Genomic DNA, 17,260 nt, shown 5'->3' with positions numbered 1-17,260 from the left:
GCTGACATTCTTTGTATTATAGAGCGGGATGAAATCTTCACACGGTCAACTAAGAAATCATATCTCTAGTCAATCGCCTTTATCATTTTCGGACAGGATCCGTCACCATATACTGAAAACTGATACTTTTCTTGCCTAAGCTTCCCCATCTATGACAGAGAAGCTCGCTTCTCAATTTATCTACCTCTTAATTACGCACTTAGGTAAGAGAAAGACTCCAGTTTGATATAGGATTAGGCCTCCAGAAGTTTTGCGAAGATCTTTTGATGTCCAACTGTAATCCAAAGTAATTCAGAGGCAGATCCTTTTATTTGCACCAAAAGACTTGAGCTAGCCTACATCCCTCCTTTGTGTGCAGTTTATGTTTCAGTTTATAGTTTAGACTTGTTTATTCACACTCAGCTCAGCTCAAACCTCAAGATTGTTCCTGAAACTGGCCGCAGTAGAAGTTTCAGCAGCTTGTGACCAGTTTAATTTGTCCATTTCCTGATACTCTTTTTAAAATTTGTAACTGCAGATTTAAGGTCCCATCTCATTCTCAGACTGTTTCTGAACAATTCCAGTAAAATCCATGTTGCATTATCCACTTATTTTTCAGATTTAAAAGGTCCCAATCTGCATCTTTTTTACCATTCTTACTTGATATTAAGGAACACTAGTTCATCCATTTCTACCATTGAAAGAGGGTGGAACTTTAATATTTAAGCCATCTGAAAGAGGGTGGAACTTTAATATTTAAGCCATCTGGTGACCTAAGGGTTTGATAATTAATATTAAAATAAATTATTTAATGACGTCAGCATATTATGAATCCAGAAAAAAACAATTTTTTTTAAAAATAGAAAACTTACTATTAATAATAATAGTCAATTAACAGTAGTAATTCAGCCCTAAATCTCCCATCGTATTCGTAGCTTCCCCATGACCTCGGCGACGCTTTACGGTGAATGACGGCGGCTTCCGCTGGCTCTCCGACGACGAGGGTTTCTAAGCTAAACTGGGTCGGCAATCGCGACAGTGGACAAATGCTCTGATGAGGACAGGGCGGGAGGCGGCACTACGTGATGCTCTATCTGTGAAAGGGGCTTTGGCTTGGTTGGTGGAGGCAATCGGATAGATCAGATCGAGAAGCAGATTCGACAATGTAATGGATCCAGTAGTGGTTGAGCGGGGAAGGATCCTTTGGTTGTGGAGGTTGCTGGCTTTGTGGCTGCAACAATGAAGGATGAGAAGATTGTGCTACGAGTTTGATGGAGTGGATGATCTTTGGCGATGGATTCACGCTTGGAATCTAAATGTTTTACGTTTGATCTGGGCGATTCTGTGATCTTACCGCTGAAACCCTGTTTCCTCATCTGGTGGTGTCCGAGGAGGCAGGAAACGGCCGAGGGCGAGCGGCCGAGGGAGAGTTGGAAGCGTTGAAGGTGGAAAAAAGGGGGAAGCGCGCTCCTCGTGGTCCCCACCTCCCCATGTGCATCTCCTCTTCCTCTCTGTCTCCACCCTTTCCTTCCTCTTCCTCCTCCTCGTCCTCCTCCTCAATCATTGCGCTCCTCTCTCCTACTCCTTTCTCCTTCTTCCTTCTCCGTTTTTTTTTCCTTCCTTGAAACAAAATAGACACAAAAAAAAGTATTCTTTTTCCAGGCCATGAACAACTCTGATGGCGGCGGCGACGCCCTCGAGGGCCAGCAGAAGGCGCCGCGGGCGACCGCCGCCGGGAACGGCGTTTTGGCGGTCAAGAAACCGCCCACCAAGGACCGCCACAGCAAGGTCGACGGCCGTGGCCGCCGCATCCGCATGCCCATCATCTGCGCCGCCCGCGTCTTCCAGCTCACCCGCGAGCTCGGCCACAAGTCCGATGGCCAGACCATCGAGTGGCTCCTCCGCCAGGCCGAGCCCTCCATCATCGCCGCCACCGGCACCGGCACCACCCCCGCTAGCTTCTCCACCGCCTCCACGTCTCTCCTCCGCGCTATCAGCTCCTCTTCCCCCGCCCCTCTCGCGCTCCCTTCTTCTGCCGCCGGCACCCACCTCCTCTCCCACTCCCACTCCCTCGCCCCTGCCCCCTTCATCCTCGGCAAGCGCCTACGCGCCGACAATGACTCCGGAGGCAAAGAGGAAACCCTCGCCGACGCCAACGGCGGCGTAGGAGTTGGACCAGCCGCCGGCTTCTGGGCGGTACCGGCCCGGCAGGACTACGGGCAGTACTGGAGCTTCGCGACGCCGGATATGATCCCGGTGACGCTCACTGGAAGGTTCGCCGGGCAGCCGATGGGGGAGGCGTCCGCCGCCCGCGTCGGCAACTACCTTCCTCTTGCTGGACACCTCAATCTGCTCGCCTCGTTGTCAGGGGCTCCCGGTGCGTCTCCAACGGGAGCGGCGGCGGGAACTGACGACGATGCTCATTAGCTTCTTCGAGGTTAGGTTACGGTTCTAGCTGTTCTCTGTCCGAGTCAGGAAATCCTCAGCTTCTGTATGGAATTGGAGTCGCTGCCTCGTCTTTCTTTAGCCCTCTTTCTGTGTCTCAATAATTAGGGTCTCTGTGGATTTTCCTCTACAAAATTCTTCATTGGTTCGCATTCTCGGAGCTCAGATAAAACCATGGAAATTAGTTGAATTCTTCATCCCACATATGCCGGAATTGGTGGAAAAAAGGCTCTGATCATCCTCTGAAAAGCATAAAGTGTCTCAGTGCGTCTCATTTCTTCCCATAAGAATTTCATTTACATACTTCATTCTGTATGAAGATTTCAGGGAGAATGATCGAGCTATCAACAAAAAAATAACTTGGGCATGGATTGGAAACGTTGGAGATTGAGGGAAATCTCTATTTACTATCTGTAAGTCCTCTACTGTCAAAGCTCCATTCTGTATTTGCTACCATATTTTCTTCGATTAGACAATAATGATGGTTTATGTCTGTATTTATGGATGGTTTGGTTTGTCTGAAAGCTAATAATTCTTGCTTCTAGCTGCTGAAGTTGCTTTCTAGGATTTCTAATGTGTGGACCTCGTACAGTGCTCACCTTTTTATTTCAGCAGTTTGTCAGTATCAATTGTGACACGCATTATGAATTACTCATCACAATGTAGAAATTCTTTAACATTGGTAATTCCTGGTATATGCCATCCCAATCATGAAGTATTTAGAAAAAATATATGCATGCAACTCTATATGTAAGCTGCAATTCATCTGCAAACACAAGTTCTAAACATCTCAGCTAATTATTAAGATCGATGTTCAAGTCGCAGTAGTACCCATCATACATCAATTTAAATGAAGAGTCTACGATGGTTTCACTGTCCTGTTCTTTTCAGTTTTCTTGTAGTCAAGTGCATGGCATGATTTGGGTGTCCTCAAAAGATTTGATTTACAAGATGTTGTGCTGATTAACCATACCTTTAAATGAATCATGAAGCATGTGCTATAATAAGATTTGAGCTTCTCAAAGTTTGAATGGTTTACTCGTGCTCTTCTACATATCTACTATTTATTTTTCCTTTCTGTCAGAGTTTGTTCTTTCCTTAATAGTTTCGTGCGCCTGTAAATAAATTATTTGTCTGCCAAATGAATGCGACGTGAATTATCATCCATGTGAGACGATCATCCTACTCGAAGTACCCGATTATTTTTTGTATTTGAATGAATGTTGAGCATTAATCGGTGTTCTCAACCAACCGATTTCCAAATTCAATCGGAATATTTATACTAATTCAGTTTGATTTGGAAAATATATATTGATATATATATGGCTTATTCTTTCTGTAAGTTCCCACGTATACTTTGTCTGCTACTGAAACTTGTAGCTATTATTCTCCATTGCAATGCATGTGAATTTGACAATCAGGAAGAAAAGGAATCTGACAACGTTATTCACACAGCTGAGCTGCTCTCAATTAGTTGACTATTGTTTCACTACCACAACTGAGAATGCAGAGCAATTTTACTTTTATTCTCTGTGAATGTTGACTTCTTTGTTAGTGTCGTTCAAACCGTGCAAACGTGATGCTCCTGTTTGTCAGTTCCACCATACTTAAGTTGTAGGAAATGATAATTACATGGCCAGCTTCATTTCATAGCCTACTGTCAAATGATTAGAAGGTGGGAGAGATTTTTTTCGAGAATATATATCCATTGATCGTTATTTCATTATAGTAAATATATCCTCCTCTATATAATTGGACATCTGTTTAGATAGTTTACTTGCACTAGTTGTGGCAAAAAAAAAAAAAAGACAAATATATTTGTCCTCAGTGTTTTCGTCAATCCGTCCCAAGGTCAACACGGAAGAGATAGTTTACTTGCACTAGTGATGCTTATCGTTGTGCATTAGAGCTGGTGATTGGTGCCATCGAAATCAATAGGAAACCGACTACACTTCAGATCAAATGCATTTGACATTAAAAAGGATTGATATCAACGTAACGGCACTTGGTCGAGGAGACATAATCCAATCATTCATGGTTTTTATTGTTGCTTTCTTTAACAAAATATAGGTCCAGTGGCCAAGCTACCCCACCAAATCGACCTGATGTAATGATCTGGATTCTACAATTTGATTGCCCTTGGCGTGTTCCCTTTTCCTTCCACTCTTATTATTATAAACTATCGACTAATATTTAATGGCACCATTAACATTAATTAATTATAATTCAATGCGTGCAAATATTTATTAGATTAAGAAAGAAAGAAAAAAAAGAGAATAAATTATTAAATTAAAGATTTTAAATTTGGATTATGCTAGACCGGCAGGACATCTGCTGGGCCGAGTAAGCCTGAAGGCCCGTTTACACTTGCAGCTGCAGACTGCAGTGTACAGAAAAGCAGCCTGAATTATTCCCATTTTTCTCAGAATTCGCATGCCTCTGCGACTCCGACAACTCGAACGAGCACTCGCCGGCGTCGGCGCATCCCTCTCCTCCTACTCCACCGCCGCAGCCCACGCCGACGCCTCCTGTGGCCAATCCTTCCGCACGCAACTCCCCCCGCCCTCCTCCGTTCTCCAATGGAATACCCTCATCCGAGGCAGCGACAGCCCGCTCGGTGCCTTCCGCGTCTTCCGTTCCATGCTCCGCCAAGGCTTTCCTCCCAACAACTTCACCTTCCCCTTCCTTCTCAAGGCGTGCTCCGCGCGCGCGATCGAGCCTCACGGTTGCGCGGCGCATGCCCACATCGTCAAGGCTGGTCTCCACCTAGATCCCTACGTGCGATGCGGCTTGATGCACTTGTACTCCCAGAGGAACGACCTCGCCGCCACTCGCCGAGTGTTCCAAGAGCGCCTCGACGAGGACACTGGCTGTTGCAACGCTTTGATTCATGGGTACGTCGAGGCCGGAGAGTTGGGCCTCGCGCGGGGCGTCTTCGATGCGATGGAGCGCAGGGACGCCGTCTCCTGGAACACAATGATCCATGGCTACGCCGTCGCAGGAGACTTGAGCGAGGCTCGGAACCTGTTCGCTCGGATGCCCCAACTAAATGTCGTATCTTGGAACTCCATGCTCGCCGCGCACGCCAGACAAGGTGACGTCGAGAGTGCTCGGAAGGTGTTCGCTGAAATGCCGAAGCGCGACGTATTCTCCTGGAACACAATGTTAGCGTGTCTTGCCCGGAGCAAGTGTGCAGACGAAGCTCTGGCACTCTTCGAGGAGATGAAACGAGCCAACGAGAAGCCAAATGATGCAACGATGGTAAGCTTGTTATCAGCTTGCTCTCATTTAGGAGCCCTTGATCGAGGGAAGCAACTCCATCAGAGTATGGACGAGAAGAACATAAAGATCAATACTATCCTAGCCACTGCGTTGATAGACATGTATGCAAAGTGTGGAAGCATAGCACTTGCAATGGAAATCTTTCGAGATATCCAGCACAAAGACCTGCTCGCATGGAATACAATTATTGGTGGAATGGCAATCCACGGGCATGCTGAAGGGGCACTTCAGCTTTTTAATGAAATGACTAACAGTGGCATTAGCCCAGATGATATAACTTTTGTGATGCTCCTCACTGCCTGCAGTCATGCAGGGATGGTGACGGAGGGCAAACGCATGCTCGACTGCATGAAGGATGAGTATGGAATTGATCCAAAGGTTGAGCATTATGGATGTGTTATTGATCTCCTTGCACGCGCTGGCTTGTTAGAGGAAGCAATGGAGCTTACTAAACATATGCCAATGGAGCCCAATGCTCCTACATGGGGAGCTTTGCTGGGTGGATGCAAGATTCACAGAAACAGTGAGATCGCAGATGGTGTGGGTAAACACCTTATCCATCTTCAACCAAGGCACAGCGGCCGGTGAGTTTGGCATTATCCAGATGCTTACTCAGAGTCGATAACAATGGTACTAGTTTGAAAGGATAACCACTGTAATTTACAATGGGAAGAGGAAGTCTCTTTCCTTTCCAGTTTCCGCAGTAATGATTTATTTGTTCCATTCAAATTGTCTAACAGGTACATCCTGCTCTCCAACATTTATGCCACAGTTGGTCGTTGGGATGATGTGAACAAGATCAGAAGCAATATGTTAGTAAGTGGTGTTGCAAAGATCCCTGGTATCAGTATGATTGAGTTGGATGGTAAAGTAAGTCAGTTTGTGGCTGGTGATCAGTCCCACCAGCAGTATGAGGACATCTACCTGAAGCTGATGGAGACATTTGAGCGCTTGAAGGTTGAAGCTGGGCATTTACCTGCGACATGGGAAGTGTCACTCGACATTGAGGAAGAAGAAAAAGAACAAGCTTTGTCTGTTCATAGCGAGAAGTTAGCTATTGCCTTGGGGCTCTTGCGCACAGACACTGAGGCTACCATTAGAATTTTCAAGAACCTGAGAGTGTGTAACGATTGTCACAGTTTTACAAAGTTGATCTCAAGAGTTTACAAAAGACAAATTATCATGAGAGACAGAAATAGGTTTCATCTATTTAAAGATGGAGCATGTTCTTGCATGGACTTTTGGTAGAAGGACCATATCAAATTGACATCACTCATTGCCATTGAAGACATCGTAACAGATGCAACATCAGCCACATAATTCGAGCGATTTACTATGGGTAATGCTCTAACGACCCAAGTAGCAAAATCTTATAATTATAATACATATATTAGTAAGTGGACGGACGTTGCATTTACATGTATGCAGTTTATCAGGCGTGACCTTCGTAAAACTACTACACTCGCACAGGCGTGTGCATGCGTGTATATATGTACGAGCACGCGTGTGGAGATCTAAAAGCCCAATCTAGCTTGTGCATATAAAACTAATTAATTTTTCACAGAGGACATTGTCATAGAAGTTCCCTTTTTCTCCAACATAATAATGTTACATCCCTCATTGTCAGCCCCATAATGAGATGAAAGCAGATCAGATCAATCGGCACTAAGCTACACCTTAAATGAGAGTTATTTATCACAACCGCAACTCAAATCCTTGCTCATTATACAAATCTACCATTTGAGTGCCAATTCAACTGCGCCCTCGCTGTGAGGGTTTTAGAATGTATTAGTGAGAGGTACTATAGGGGTCCCATAAGAAAATTCTTTGTCTGATTTCACAGCATGAAATGCTTTATTGCCATATCATCCAAAGTAAACAAGTGGAATATAAATAGAAGTTAGGGACAAGCCATTCGACCTATACCATTCATATACTGGTGGCCTATCATTTTGGTGTGCTCTCAGTCCTTGCAGTAGAAGTGAATGAAACAGGGTTCTGCGGATGATCTTTCACGGTTAAGCTCAGCACCTCAGGCCTCGAGTAGTGCCCAACCACATCAAAATCAAACTTGGCTCGAACAACTTCTCCAAGATCTGCACACCATGCGCTTAAGCATTTATCTGGGTTCTTATCGCTATATGACTTTACAAAGTACAAAATCAAGTGATATTCTTTTATATGAGCAAAATATCGACCTAATGATTCTTTATGAACTGTCCGTTGTTGTTTACTCTTGATTAACTAATGTGCAAATTTAGATTTAGAAGCTGAATTGTTTCTTCTTTCTTGTTCTAAGCCAGCCTTTCCAGATCTATAAAAATTTCACCTTTATCTTCTGAAAAGTTGATTCTTCGATATGCAAAGGCAAAAGACTATCCCAGTTACAGACGCACAAATGGTAGAGACATACCTAGATCTGCAGAGATAAGGGCTTCTCCTTCATAATTGGGACCAGCTAAGACCTGTCCTGATGGAGAGATAATGACACTTCCTCCAGCACAGACGACGGTATCTGGAGATGGCTCCTCAGCAGCAGCTACGAAGACATAGTCAGGTGGGGGTGGGTAGTCATTTCTTCGACAGAACTGGTTTGCAGACAGCACAAAGCAACCACCCTCAAGAGCTATGTGAGTCATGGAAGCCTGCCAAACCTCCCTAGCATCCGCTGTAGGAGCACAGTATATCTCGATACCTACATAATAATGTTTTTCAACATCACTTCCATCAGTCTCTAAGAAACTGATTATATTTAAAGGTCAGATTTAAATTACACTACTCAAGTTAAGCCTTAAATTTCAAATCGAAATTAAAGGTACAAAAAAGATTAGTTCTCGTCTATAGACAATCATTTCAACAGTGAAAACCAAATATTTTTAAATTTTTTAATTAGATTTTGGCAGTTGCAGCATAGCCACTGAAGACTAAAGGAAGTTGTTAGTCCAATCACAGACATGGAAGTAATGCAACAATCAATTACAGTTTATAAAGCCGGAGAGTTATTTTAAGATGGACATTACCTTTACCATACATAGCCGTCCTCAGTAGTGGCATCCTATTCTCCCAGCATATGAGTGCTCCTATTTTACCTATAGGAGTTTCATAAACTGGAATAGTTGATCCATCTCCAAAGCCCCATATTGCACGTTCTAAGCCTGTAGGCATGAGTTTGCGATGCTTTCCCAGGTATTGACCCTGAGAATCAAAGAAGAGTACTGAACAATAAAGTGTATATCCAGATCTCTCGATAGCACCCATGACCAAGTAGATTTTATACTTCCCAGCCAATGCTGCCAATCGATCAACCTCAGGACCTGCATACTTGAAACTCTCAAACGTCAGATGAATACATGGCTAGATATGTGGAATCTCTTTGGATTCTTAAAAATCAGTGCCTATGAAATAATATCATGTGATTCTCTAATCTATGATTATGCTGAATTAGAGCTTTCAAATTTCAATGAATCTACGTTCTTGATTCTTGCTGCATCTAAAAAAAAAAATTGCAGCAAGTGTGAAGAATTACGAGGCAAGTCTAAAGAATTACGAGGCAAGTCTAATCTTCACTTCAGAAACTAAACTTAGTTAACATTGGTGACAGGTAGATGTAGAAACTAAAGTAGAATAATATTATCGGAATTTGTCCATCAAGAACCATACACTCGTACACTTTTTGCAGCCTCTAAAAATTATAAAGAACATAACATGTTTGAAGCAGTACCTCACTTCTTGGAAAGGTACTGATGCATAGATGTAACATAGACACAAAGGAAGCAGGTCTTCGGTTAAGTTCCATAATGTAGGGAGTAAGTTTCACATGGCATTCTTCCAACAGACTTATGAGAATCAAAAACAACTCAGAGAATCAATATCCAATCAATTTTCAAAAGAAAACAAGTCATGTAATGGATATTTTTAAAACTACTTCGAATGGATTCTTTGAATTCCAATAAAATTAATTAAAGTTGAACTACAACATGGGTAAATTGGCCCTACCAATTAAATGATACATGTGTTAAATTATGGTGATAACCATTTAAGGGTGGAGGTCAACAGACTCCATCTTTAAGTACAAGTTTCCTCAGGTGTTCTTCCTAACATGCATCAATCACTTTAAGAATGTCCGGCCATAAGAATGTCAGCGCAAACACAAGATATAAGGCTATAACTATGATATTTCATCAATCTCATTTACTTGAAAAAAAAAGAAACATGTTTTCTATTTAGTATGCCAACAAGTAATTATTCAGTTTCTTGAACTATTTTTTTGGATGAAATATTTGTTTGCAAATTCAGATTCAATATAAGAATGCGTATTATCTCAAAGCATACAGGCAATGGTTACAATAAAAAGTTGGCAAATAGAAAATATGAACTATTGCAAAGATGACTTAGATTTGTTGAAAAAAATGGTTTCCACAGTATTCAAGTGGTTTTAAACAATACCAGGCACATCAATTGCAGAAGCATGATATCTTCGAAATTCCTCCTTTCCCTTAGCTGTACGGTTACCTAGCGTGATACCAAAAGTAGAACCACGAGGATAACCACCAATAAATGCTTCAGGAAAGACAACTATTTGTGCTCCGTATGAGGCAGCTTCAGCAATCAATCTCTCTGCCTTATCTGCAAGAGATGGTTTCAGTGGCAGCATGAGGCATAAATGAAAACCACAACATAAAATGCTTCACAGAGTTCAGTACAAATTAATAGTTTTTCCCCACCAATACACACTACTGACATATTGGAGAAACTTGAATAAGTTGATGGCAACAACAACAGTACATACTTTTGACCAAAAGATAAGATTCAATGGAAAAGGTTAGATCTATCTACTTCTTCAACAGTTCTTAAAGTATCAAAATTATATATAAAAAAAATCTGTTTTGCATAAGTCCGATTTTATCTAGATCCTTTGGTTTCAAAATTTTTTCAACAAATTCAAATTTAGAATTACTTTAGCCAAGGGGCACGTGATGATGGCAACAAAACCCCAATAGCTCTCACTCTGCATTTTAATTGCCTAGCTTTTATTCCATAAAGAATATCTTCACAAATATTTGCTCATTGTTTAATAATACCTAACTAGGAATTCTTAAAAGAAAAATCATGCCATTTTTCATCATTCTAATAGTTTCTTTATGATAGCTAAAGCTACATTTTGCATTACCAGCCTTAGTCCAGTTCAGATGACAGAATGGTTTAGCTTCTAAACCAGATGAATTAATACTATTCTTATATAATATACAAGCCAAATGACAATAATGAAGCCGAATACTTCAACATTGAATCTCGGTAAGTAGGGAATTAGGTAAGATCACAGGTGAGATTAAAAGCCCTATTTTTCTCAAACCAACTCAGCATTTCTGGCCTACAAATGCATAAGAGCTCTCAGCAATTTGTTGGCAAACTGATGGTACACTATGACGGAGAAACCTAGATCCAAGATCGATAATACAGCGTTGCAATGCACCTATATAAAGGTGATGCAAAAAGTTCCACCTAAATGACCATGAGATTATATTATTCCATCACATGGAAGTTCAAGATTCACTGTTAGAAAAAGTTCAAAATTCATTTAGCAGAAAGATGACACCGAAGGCGCTCCTCCACAAACAGTAGAAACCCTATTTACTTTAGAATCAAAATCTAAAAGCAACGAATTAAAAAAAAAAGGATTGATCGCACGAATAAACGAACCGAGGGTAGCGGGGGTGTCGTAGAAGACGGTGGAGGCCTGCACGACGGTGGCGCGGACGACTGTGGAGGAGAGATCGGAAGCGCCCATATCGATCTCGGCGATCAGAGGGGGTCCTGCGGCGGACGGAGGGACGAGAGCCATCTGAAGAGAAAATTAGCGCCCACCGGCCCACGACGAAGCAGCAGAGGTGGCTATCGATACTTCAGGTGACGTCATACTTTACATTTATAGGCTTTGTTGGACCGTGAGCCGCCTGCTATTAAAGTGACGTTACACATGACGCTATACCGAGTCCATGGAGACCGTGGGGATGAATGGAGCTCACTTCAGTGATAATTTACGGCGGATACTCGAAATAAAAACTTGGTAATATAATAATTTCTGATTTACTTAGTCTCCATCTCTTTAAATGATTAATTTAAAGATTTACATAATGTATATTATTTCATTATGAATATATTTTTTCTCAAAAATAATTCAAAAGCGGAGAAACTTCACACAACCTCACAATAAAAAAATATAATAAATAATACACAACAAATTGAAAACGATTACAATTATGAAACCTACTTTGCTGAATCTTTTCTTGGTTAGAATAGTCTCTTTTAGATTTAGAGCATCCACATCAATTATCCTAAATTAAACTTTTACCTTAAATTTTACATTTTGCATTAAAAAAATATTCACATCAGGTACCCTACTCATTCTCTAAATATACATTTTATGAATAATAGTTCTTTAAATTTAGGGAATGGAATCCATTCCCTAAACATTAAAATACTATTTCTCTCTCCTCCCTTTAATAATAAAAAATTTCTCTCCCCTTCCTCTAATAATAAAAAATTTCTCTCTCCTTTATCTCTTTCCTCCATCTAATAATAAAAAAATATGAAGGAAAGAGAAAAAATAATAATAAAAAAAAATATATGGTAAATTATAGGGAAACTGATGTATCATGTGGTGAAAAATGAATATCTAAATTTAATAAAATAGTTCTTTTACCATAAATTTTAGATTTTGAATGAGGATACTGATGTGGATGCTCTTAGAAATACAGTAGCATTTCACTTTGAATTGTCCAAGATTCAGCTCCAAAAAATCTCTTCGAAACTCTTCCTTTAAAGCTATTAGATCAGGGCTGATTTTTATCTATCAGTCGACTGATCTGATCCATTAGTTGATTGATATGGTCTCTGACCGTTAAACGATCTCTGATGCTTCTAAACCTTATCTGATTTTGTCTCAAGTTGAAGATCAGTCGATAGATGAAAATATTAATTGACTTATCACAGTAGTCGAATGGAGCACGCGAGTCCCACTTGCTTCTGTGTCTTCAATTCGATATTAATCAACTGATCTCATCAATTGAATAGAACAAGCGAGTCTCACTCGCTTTTGTTCTCTTTTTATGGTTATCAGTTGACTGAGTTTACCAATCAGTCGACTGATTCCATTAGCTGAGTCTAGCACATAATTGACTTGCTTCTATTTAGTTGCTAAAGTCATCAATCGACTGATCAAATCTATCAATCGACTGATACCTGAGTCTGATAAACATGAATCCATGGACGAGCTTCGTTTCACAATAAAAATCACCTCGTTCTGATATCCAAGTTAAAAGTTACGACTTTTGAAAATTTATTATATCAAAACTTTCTTGTTGCATGCCAACTCAATATTGGTCTTCCAACTGTTAAGTGCCCGGTCAATTTTTGATCTACTTGGACTTTGCAATTTGCCTAACTCTGCTAGGATTTCTTCTGTAAATATTTGGTTCATCTTTGATCTACTTAGACTTTTCTATTGTCCTTTTATCGCCTAGTTCCCAACTAGGTCCTCAACCTCCTAGCTCGGCTAAGCCTTCCATCGCCTAGTTCCTAATTAGGCCTTCAACAGCTTAGTCCTGCTAGGACTTCCATCGCTTGGTTCCCAACTAGGTCTTCAACCGCCTAGCCCCACTAGGACTTGCATCACCAAGTTCTCAACTAGGTCTTCAACCGCCTAGCCCTGCTATGACTTTCATCGCCTAGTTCCTAACTAGGTCTTCAACCGCCTAGCCCCGCTAGGACTTCCATTACCTAGCTAGTTCCCAACTAAAAGTCTTCAACCACCTAGCCCCGTTATAACTTCCGACGCCTAGTTCCCAACTAGATTTTCTACTGCTTAATTCTGCTAGAACTTTTCATTATCTAACCTCCACTTAAAATTTCTCAGACAAATATTCAATCCTCCTTTAACCTATTTAACCTCTCTCTCATATAAATATTGAAACTTAAGCTCCTGTCAATCTGAACTTAGTCAACTTCGTTAATGATTGCACCAATATTCTAACGTCAATTCACGACGGACGTGAGTAAAGCTAAAGCAATAGTAGTATTTATATCATTCGTGGGTGCAGCTAATTCTCCATGAGGTAACTGTATAATTTTCTAAGGTAAAAGAGCACCTGACCAGTTAGAAACAAAAATAAAGAGGAACATAGTTCCAATAAAGGGAACCCAAGGGCCATATTCTTCTCCAATCTGGGTTTTGCTTAATTCTCGAATAAATTCAAGGATATATTCAAAGAAATTCTGACCGTTGGTCGGAATGGCGATTTAAAATTCTTTTTTATATATAAAATAATGTGAGAACATATCAAAATAATATAATTTCTAGCGACTTAAATTACAATTTGGCGTATTTAAATGAATTTTATAATCAAAATAAGGTAAAAACAATTCAAACTGAAAAATAAAAAAAGACGACAACAAAAATCAAAAGGCAACCTATTCTTGAAACACTCGACGACACATTTTTATTTATTATTAAAATAATACTCAACAATCTCAATCTATTTTCATTTTAAATAATATTTTAAACCCAATAATGGAAATAATTATTATACCATCATAGCAGCTACTAATTATTACAATATAATATTATTAATATTTATAAAAATAAATAACAACTATAATTCATAATTATTATACTAGAACGTTGATTAGTTTTGGTTAAAAATAAAATATTTATATTGTAAAATTGTAATTGCTATAATATAGTTTTATTAATATTGTCCATATCAACATCAAATAAGATTATTTTTGAAAATAAAAATGGCTCGAGATAAAATGAGATGTTATTTTAATGATAAAATTTTTATAAAAAAAAAATCCTTTTGACTGTTTCAATAAAAAGAACCCCTTTTGATTTTTGCTAACAAAAAAATCTAAGTAGTAGTTAACCTGACTAAAATAGTGTGTATATATACAATGTTGTTATGCTACGGACCATATTTTACGGATTACTACGGACTAAGCTCCACGTCATTTTTTTTAATATCGTTTTTTATTTTCCATTTTTTTAATCAAACTTTTTCTCTTTCCTTCGTTCTCGCAACCGAAGCTCATCGCAGCTCCACCCTCGCGCCTCCTCGCGCCCCGCCGCCGACCGACAGCCCCGCAGCTGGCCTCGCACCCCGCCGCCGACCGACCACCCCCGCTGCTGGCCCGGCAGCCTCGCGTTCGGTCGTGACGCGTCCGGAATCCGGCCGCGATCACGCCAGATTTCGGACACGATCGCGACCGGAATCCGGCGCGCGATCACAGCCGGATTCCGGCGCGATTGCGGTCGCGCCGGATTCCGGCCGTGATCTCGCCGGAATCTGGCACGATCGCGTCCAGTCGCGATAGCGGTGGGTCCAGGCGGCCGGAGGCCGCCGGCGGTGGGCAGATGGCCGGCGGCCGGGCGGGTGGCCGGCGCGCGAGGAGGCGCGGTGAGCTTCTTCGGTTCGGCGAGAACAATGGGCAGGCGGCAGCAGTCGGAATCCGGACGCGATCGTGGCCGGCGGCCGGGAGGGTGGCTGGCGGCCGAGCAGGTGGCCAGCGGTGACGAGGCTTGGGCGAGGCAGGGTGATGAGGCGCGGCGAGGTGCTGTGACGAGGCGCGGCGAGAACGAAGAAGCAGGAGAGAGAGAAAAAAAAGGAAATGTTGTATTAAAAAAATTAAAATGAAAATGACATGACAAAGTCCGTAGCAATCCGCAGGGTAGAGTCCGTAGCATAACAATTCTCTCTCTATATATATATATATATATATATATATATATATATAAAGCATAACTAACTATGAAATTTTTTAATTTGATTTGATTAGCAAGTTAGTCTTCATAAAAAAATCAATTAATTTCCTTTGGATTAATTATAAATCAAACCATTTTTTATCATATTTATTTCGATTTGGTCGTTGAGTGTAATGTTGCATTTATATTATTTATATAAAAGTTAGAACGTTTGGACACGTTTCTCATACGATATATATATATATATATATATATAAAGCATAACTAACCATATTGATACGGTTGGTAATGGAGGGACCCATGAGGAAAGGGTTGGAAAAGTCAAGACCATATGGCGGTCAAAAGTCAAGAGGACGTGGTGGTCAATAGTTAAGGTGATGTGGCAGTCAATGGTCAGGCTGGCGGGGCGGTTAAAGGCAAGCAGATGTGGTAGTCAGAGGTCAAGTAGGCTGGTCGATCAAAGGGGCAAGGCAGTCGGAAGGCGAGGGAAGACGTCAGGCGAAACACAGGTCACGGGTCGGCATCGGCAGAGCTGATCAGAAGCAACCCGATCTACAGACCTGCGGTTGAGGGCCAGGAAGTACAAAGCGCAGGATGCAAGTCGAGATCGGCAGAGCTAAGCAGAGGCCAAGAACTGGAAGTATAGGCCAATGGGTCGGAAGCGGCAGAGCTGATCATAAGCAACCCGATCTACCGACCTGCGGTTGAGGGCCAGGAAGTACCAAGCGCAGGGTGCAAGTCGGGATCGGCAAAGCTAAGCAGAGGCCAAGAACTGGAAGTATAGGCCAATGGGTCGAAAGCGGCAGAGCTGATCAGAAGCAGCTCGAGCTACAGGCCTGCGGTTGAGAACCAGGAAATACAGAGCGCAGGATACAAGTCGGCATCGGCAGGGCTGTTTAGGGGAAGTCTGATCTATAGGCCTGCGATTCAAAGAACGGGGAGTATAGGCCAATGGGTCGGAATCGGCAGAGCTAAGCAGAGGCAACTCGAGCTACAGACCTGCGGTTGAGGGCCATGAAGTACAAAGCGCAGGATACAAGTCGGCATCGGCAGGGCTGTTTAGGGGAAGTCCGATCTATAGGCCTGCGATTCAAAGAGCTGGAAGTATAGGCCAATGGGTCGAAAGCGGCAGAGCTGATCAGAAGCAGCCCAAGCTACAGACCTGCGGTTGAGGGCCAGGAAATACAGAGCGCAGGATGCAGGTTGAAGATCAGCGTAGCTGGGTCTAGACAGCTAGGGCTGCAGGTCTGCGAGTTGGAGGCCCGGAAATGCGAACCACGGGTGCAGGTCGGTGCAGGTCACAGTGGATCAGAGGAGCCAAGTAGTACGGGTGCGGAGAATCTCAACGGTCCGTCAAGGAAATCATTACATATCAACAATGCGGGCGAAGGCGGAGGTTCCTAAGACGAAAAGATGCCCTCATAACCAGTAGTAGCCTGCCAGCTGTCCCTCACTACAAGACAAAATCCATGTACGAAGGCGGAAGTTCGAAAACGGAAAGATGCTTGCACAACAAATGGCAGTACGACAGGTGTCCGGAACTAGGCGACAAAGCCCAGCGTCTAATGCTTTTTCTGACAGGATGGCAGGCTCCAAAAGGAGGAGGCATAAAAGGCGAGAAATCCCTCGTATGCAGGTACGCGCACACACTCTCTCGTCACTTTTTTCCACAACTGTTTTTTTCTTCTTCTTCTCTCTGCTTTTTTCTGGGGAAAAAGGACATAACTTGAGCGTCGGAGGGCCTGATCCGGTGACTTTTTCCCTGGGTTTCGGTCTCTAACGTGAAGGGGGAGA

The 17,260-nt window shown here is 42.1% G+C and overlaps 3 protein-coding genes across 3 annotated transcripts; 2 read left to right on the top strand and 1 right to left on the bottom strand.

The window, feature by feature from the left end:
- Nucleotides 1-899: 899 nt before the first annotated feature.
- Nucleotides 900-2,923, top strand: LOC121967642 (transcription factor TCP7-like). The gene has a single exon (XM_042517994.1). It carries the CDS (start codon nt 1,645-1,647, stop codon nt 2,404-2,406), a length of 762 nt encoding a protein of 253 aa, XP_042373928.1. The 5' UTR covers nt 900-1,644; the 3' UTR covers nt 2,407-2,923.
- A 172-nt stretch (nt 2,924-3,095) lies between these two features.
- LOC121967640 (pentatricopeptide repeat-containing protein At1g08070, chloroplastic-like) lies at nt 3,096-7,389 on the top strand. The gene is made up of 2 exons (XM_042517992.1): nt 3,096-6,290; nt 6,447-7,389. The coding sequence occupies exons 1-2, from the start codon at nt 4,858-4,860 to the stop codon at nt 6,952-6,954; spliced, it is 1,941 nt and encodes a 646-aa protein (XP_042373926.1). The 5' UTR covers nt 3,096-4,857; the 3' UTR covers nt 6,955-7,389.
- A 149-nt stretch (nt 7,390-7,538) lies between these two features.
- On the bottom strand, nt 7,539-11,615 carry LOC121967641 (bifunctional nitrilase/nitrile hydratase NIT4B-like). Its single transcript, XM_042517993.1, has 5 exons — nt 11,407-11,615; nt 10,153-10,332; nt 8,727-9,020; nt 8,120-8,401; nt 7,539-7,802 (listed from the first exon to the last, which is right to left on the bottom strand). Exons 1-5 carry the CDS (start codon nt 11,546-11,548, stop codon nt 7,654-7,656), a joined length of 1,047 nt encoding a protein of 348 aa, XP_042373927.1. The 5' UTR covers nt 11,549-11,615; the 3' UTR covers nt 7,539-7,653.
- Between the last annotated feature and the right edge of the window lie 5,645 nt (nt 11,616-17,260).

Source organism: Zingiber officinale, chromosome 3B (assembly GCF_018446385.1).
Source record: "Zingiber officinale cultivar Zhangliang chromosome 3B, Zo_v1.1, whole genome shotgun sequence".
NCBI lineage: Eukaryota > Viridiplantae > Streptophyta > Magnoliopsida > Zingiberales > Zingiberaceae > Zingiber > Zingiber officinale.
This window is presented reverse-complemented; position numbering and strand designations above follow the sequence as displayed.